This window comes from Corvus brachyrhynchos, unplaced genomic scaffold, assembly GCF_000691975.1.
Source record: "Corvus brachyrhynchos isolate BGI_N302 unplaced genomic scaffold, ASM69197v1 scaffold351, whole genome shotgun sequence".
NCBI lineage: Eukaryota > Metazoa > Chordata > Aves > Passeriformes > Corvidae > Corvus > Corvus brachyrhynchos.
In genome coordinates, this window is record NW_008236203.1 from 698,008 (window position 1) to 703,075 (window position 5,068).

The 5,068-nt window shown below is 58.2% G+C and overlaps 1 protein-coding gene across 1 annotated transcript in view; it reads left to right on the forward strand.

Moving 5' to 3' along the window:
• Positions 1 to 3,920, forward strand: part of LOC108448354 (contactin-4-like) — an 8,851-nt gene extending 4,931 nt beyond the window's left edge. Inside the window, exons 2-7 of the mRNA XM_017741080.1 lie at positions 9 to 212; positions 302 to 571; positions 712 to 771; positions 1,905 to 1,953; positions 2,333 to 2,490; positions 2,637 to 3,920. Of these exons, the coding sequence (XP_017596569.1) occupies positions 9 to 212; positions 302 to 571; positions 712 to 771; positions 1,905 to 1,953; positions 2,333 to 2,375 (626 nt within the window). The 3' untranslated portion in view covers positions 2,376 to 2,490; positions 2,637 to 3,920. The remainder of the gene's footprint in view (positions 1 to 8; positions 213 to 301; positions 572 to 711; positions 772 to 1,904; positions 1,954 to 2,332; positions 2,491 to 2,636) is intronic.
• Positions 3,921 to 5,068: the final 1,148 nt, after the last annotated feature.

The window sequence follows — 5,068 nt, forward strand, 5'->3', positions numbered from 1 at the left end:
GTGTGAAGTTGGGGATGCGCTTACAGCCTGTCCGGGTGTGCGGCACCGCGGAGCAAAAACAAAAAAACAAAAAAACAAAAACAACAAAAAAAAAAACCCACCCCAAATCCGCGGTGAAGCGGCAGCAGAAAGCCGCCGCCCCCGCCCCCCCCCCCCCCCCCGCCTCCGGTCCCAGGAGGAGGCCACGGCCTGGTTCCATCTGCACGTCGTGGGTGAGTGGTGCCGTGGCCAGCCCTCCTGCTTGGCTGGGAGCCGGGACTGCCGCGGGTTTGAGCGCTGACGCTGCCTCTGCCTCTCCCAGCACCGCTGTCCAAGCCAGAGATCGTGGGCAACTCCTCGGTGAAGGCAGGAGGCAACACCAAACTGGTCTGCAACGTGCTGCAAGGGAAGGCAGACTCCTACTGGTGGAAGAAAAACGGGCAGCTGCTCCTGGGAAGTGAGCGCATCCAGTTTGTGGAGAACACCACGCTCTGCATCCTGCGGGCGTCCATCAGCGACAGCGGCTACTACACGTGCGTGGTGAGCAACGCCGTGAGCCAGAACGAGACCTCCTTCCTGCTGCATGTCCACCGTGAGTGCCCCGGGGAGCAGCCGGGAGACAGCCCCAGTGAAGGGGTCCTCCCTCCCTGCCCGTGCTGAGCAGGGTGTGGGAGGGTTAAGCTCAGGTTAAATTCACTCTGGTGCAGAGGCTCTGGGTTCTCCCCCTTGCAGACTCTGCCAACGTGGTGCTGCCCGTGGTCCTGGCCTGTGTCATCATCGGCTCGCTCGCAGGTGGGTGCTGGGCTGGGCAGGTGGGTGCTGGGGTGACTCTTTGCCCTGTTTCTGGCTGGTGGGTGCCATGGCAGGTGCTGTGGCCACAAGAGATGGGTGAGAGGGTCCAGTGTTGCACATCCCTGCCAGGACCTGGCTTTCCCACCCTGGCATCCTGTGGGCAGGGGCTGGGCTGTGTCACAGCTGCTGTTTCCAGCAGGGTGTCCCCAGTCCAAGGAGGTCATGCTGGCCTCCGTTGTCCTCTTTGGCCTTCCCTTGTCTCCCTCCTCCCAGACATGAGCGGGAAAGTCATGAGAACCCCTCCTGCATGTCCAGGACAGGCAGGAGATGATATTTGACTGTTCTGGTCTGAGTCAGCCCCCACAAAATCCAGGGGATGTCAGACATCCCTTCTATGATGACAGCACCGAGCTCCCACCATGCTCTGAGGGTTTTCTGCCCTCAGCAGGGAAAGGTGCCTCCAGTCTTCCTTTTCCTCCTTTTTTGGAGCTGGAGAGTGTGTTTTCCATCCCATCCCATCCCATCCCAAATCCCTGGCAAAGTGAGGATTTGAATTCTCAGATTGCCAACTGCAAAAAAATCCAAGACCCAGCCAAGCCTGGAGGTGGATGTGGATGGAGCGGGAGGTTCTCCCTGGGGGTTGTGGGTGTGTTTTTGTATTGCACAAAGATTTCAGGTTTTTCCTGGGAAAGCCTCCGGGCGCTGGGGAGGTGCTGGAAAAGCTCCTGGCCGTGCTCCTGCTGTTGTCATTCTGTCACACTCCCCTTGCCCTGGGGACACAGGTCACACGTGGCCAGAGCTGGTGGCTGGTCCCCTCCCCAGCTGTTGGGGTGGGAGCTGTGGGGCAGTGTGGGGTGAGAAGGGGGGTCTACCCCAGACCCCAAATCCCAATCCTGTCTTGGGGAGGGCTGATGGGCTCCTGGACTGAGGTTTCCCAGCTGGAAAAGGCATCTCTGGGGCCTTTAATGGAGAGGAGGATGATGATGATGATGATGGGGCTCTGAGCAGCCTGGTCTAGTGGAAGGTGTTCGTGCCCATGGCAGGGAGTTGGAACAGGATGGGCTTTAAAGGTCCCTCCAACCCAAACAGTTGTGGGATTCTGGGATTCTCTGATGCTGCTGCTTTGTCTCCAGGTATCTTCGTCTGGTGTCAGAGAAGGGAGGACGAGTGTGACAACTGTTGGTAAGATGCCTCCAGCCCCCTCTTGGGGGGGCCCCCTTGCTCCAGCCAAAATTTACTCCCTGCAAGCCCAAATTTATCCTTGGCTGGATCCGAGTGAGCTGGAGCAGTGGGAGAGCTCGGGGTGCTGTCCCAGCCTCTTTGGGAAGAGGCTGCTCTCCCACCCTGGAGGCTCAAAGGATTTGCTGTCCCCTCTATTTAACCCCTCCTGGGATTTCCTCTGGAAATATTCTCGATTCCTCCCCCAGAGCCTGACATGTGTGGTTATCTTGGCTCTGAATAACGGGTGGGCTTTTGAATACTCCGGAGATTTCTGGGAAGTGAGTGATTCCTGAGATTTTCTCAGAAATTGCTCCCTCCTTGTGACCACAAACACACTCAGGCTGTTCACTGGAGCTCCCTGGAGGCTGAGGACAAGGATGTGAGTCCCTCAGGATGGAAAACCCATCCCATGTGGTGGCAGGTTGCAAGCAGGAGAGCTCTCAGGTGTCTTGTGCAGCCAAATCCCAGGGAACTCCACCCAGGGATAAACTGGCCAAGGTAGCTCCTGGAATTTGGAGTAGGGCAGAGGTCCAGACCTGCCGGTGCTGCCACTGCCAGCGTGGGACACTCGGAGCTGGCCGAGGCCGTGGAGGGGTCCGAATGCCCAGGACATGGCTCATGCGGGGCCTCTCTTCTCCTTGCAGGTAGAGCTGGCTCAGCCCTGCTGTTGCCCTTCCCTGATGATGGATACAGCTGGGAGTGCCAGGTATCCCAGCTCAGCCTCTCCTGGACTCCCCTCTGAAGTGTTCAAGCTGCCAGAACCTGCAGATATTGTTTTGGAAAACACTGGTTTGGACTATTTCTATGTTGTCCTGCTCTTCCTGTTGTGCCTCCCTGGAGAGGGATGTACCTGCTCCTCCCTCCATCCTCCCGGCTCCCTCCAGAGCCCTGCACAGGCTCATGGCTCTGGAAAGAGCCACTGTCCCTGCTGGGCAAATCCACAGTCCCGGGAGCCAGCCCTGCCTCCCGGTGTCCTGCCGTGCCAGGGGGTTGCCAGGGGGCTCGGGGGCTGAGGCTCTGGGCATCCTGCTCCATGTGGCCCTCGGAGGGAGGAGAAAGGGCAGGACTGCGCTGTGTGTGCGTCCAGGCGGGAGCGGGGCAGCGGGAGCTGGCAGGGAATGGGGAGCAGCAAAGGAGTTCAGGGTTTGAAGGCAGATCCCAAGGAAATCCCTGCAGCCGGCTGAGGTAGGGATGCTCCCGAGCCCATCTCCTCCGGCCCTGGGCTCTGCAGCATCTGGGGATATCCCTGGGGACATCCCCTCCTCTTCCCAGCACAAGGAGTGCTGGTGCCAGCTCGTCCTTCCCGTTTGCTGCTCCTGCGGGTGACATCAGCCTTGGCCTGGTTGGATACCGGGAGCCCTGCTCCTGTCCCCTGCTGTCCCCTGCTGTCCCCTCCCTCCCCGTGCTGCTTCTGCAGGGCTCTCCTGGGCGGTGCTGTGAGGGGAGGCAGAGCAGGCATCTCCCACCTGCAGAGAACTGGATGCTCCCCCGGGGTGCTGGACCTCACTGTTGGTCACCCCGGGACATTTGCACCCCCTTTTTAGTCTGAGGGGGAAATCCCAGCTCCAGGGCCCACCCTGAGCCGGTCCCCAGCGCCTCTGGAGCAGGCTGGGGAACCTCTCCAAGGCCAACTGGAAAATTGTGGGAGAGGATATTCAGGGGCTGTTAGCAAGGGGCCATCTCAGCCTGGGGTTTCATGGAGCCATTGGAGGAAGCAGAGGAGTTTGGGTGGAGTAGATGAGATTCCGACCCCACTGGAAGCTGCAGGACAGGTTGTCGTGTTCTCTGTTGCACGTGAGGGTGTAAAACGTAGCCACACGTTTTACAAGGAAACCTTTCCTAAGTTGGGGAGTTGTCTGTGAGTTGTTGTGGAGACTTTGTGGTTTGTTGATGGCTGTTGCTGCTAATAAAGTGTGTGTTATCCCAGAGGGTGTTGCTGTGGTGTGCAGGGGTGGGAAATGCCCCTCGGGGTGGCAGTGGGATGGGAATCAGCCCCTGCTGGGTTGTGGCTGGTGGCAGCCCCGGGAATGCTGGATTTATCCCCGTGTCCGGCTCTGGGACAGGAGCCATTGCTCTTGAGGACAGCATTTGTTCCCTTTGTGGGGTTCCTGCCTCCCATCCCCTCCCTCCCCTGCTCCAGTGGTGGTGACAGCCTGAGGGCCTCAGCTGGGGTTAAAAACAGCCCAGGAGCTCTGCTCCAAATGCGGCTGAGGGTATTTTTAACCTGCCCCCATTCCCTGAGTCACTGCAGCCTGGCAGCCGCCCTGGCAGTGCCCAGGGAGGAGCTGCCTCCCAAGGAGCTGGGTCGGGGCTCACCCAGGGCTCACCCAGGGGGGATTTTTGGGGAGGTTTGGGGTTCACCTGGGGGCCTTTGGGTGTAGGGTTGTCCTCAGCAGCTGTTTGGGGTTGGAAAAGCTCCCCTGGGCTGCAGGAAGTGCGTTGGTGTGTTGTGTCAGCCAGGAACAACAGCCCCTGGCACAAGCTGGGCACGAGTTTAATCCTGCCCTGACTGAATAAATCCCAGAGTGTGCCGGATGCCCTGGGCTGGGCCCGAGGAAGAGCTTGACAGCATCCACCTCCTCCCATCCCAGTTTTTGTCCTTCCTCCACCTTTACTAGTGGTAAAGCCAGGATGTATTTCAAGTTACTACAGGGTTACACCCAGAAAAGTATTTCATGCTATCCCAGGTGTATCTTACACAAACAGCTCAGCCACCCGCTCCAGGAGCAGCGCAAATCCGTGCTGGAAAAAGCCTCCCTCTGTGGATGATCCATGTTGGGATCCAGGGTCAGGGCACTCCTGGTGGGTCTCCCTCTCACTTAACTCCTGACACACACTGCATTCTCATCCGGGTTTTTGGAGAGCAGTCCAAACTGTGGAAAACAGGATTTCTCCCCATTTTCTTGATCCAAGAAGCCCAGGAGCTGTGATGTTCCTACACAAGGATGGGAGGATGTGGGGGGATGAGATATGAATGTGATGCTGCCGGTTCAGGCAGGAAAATCCAAGGACGAAGACAAGAAAAAATATAAATAAGGTGGATAAGGATTAAATAATAATATGGATAAGGAATAGT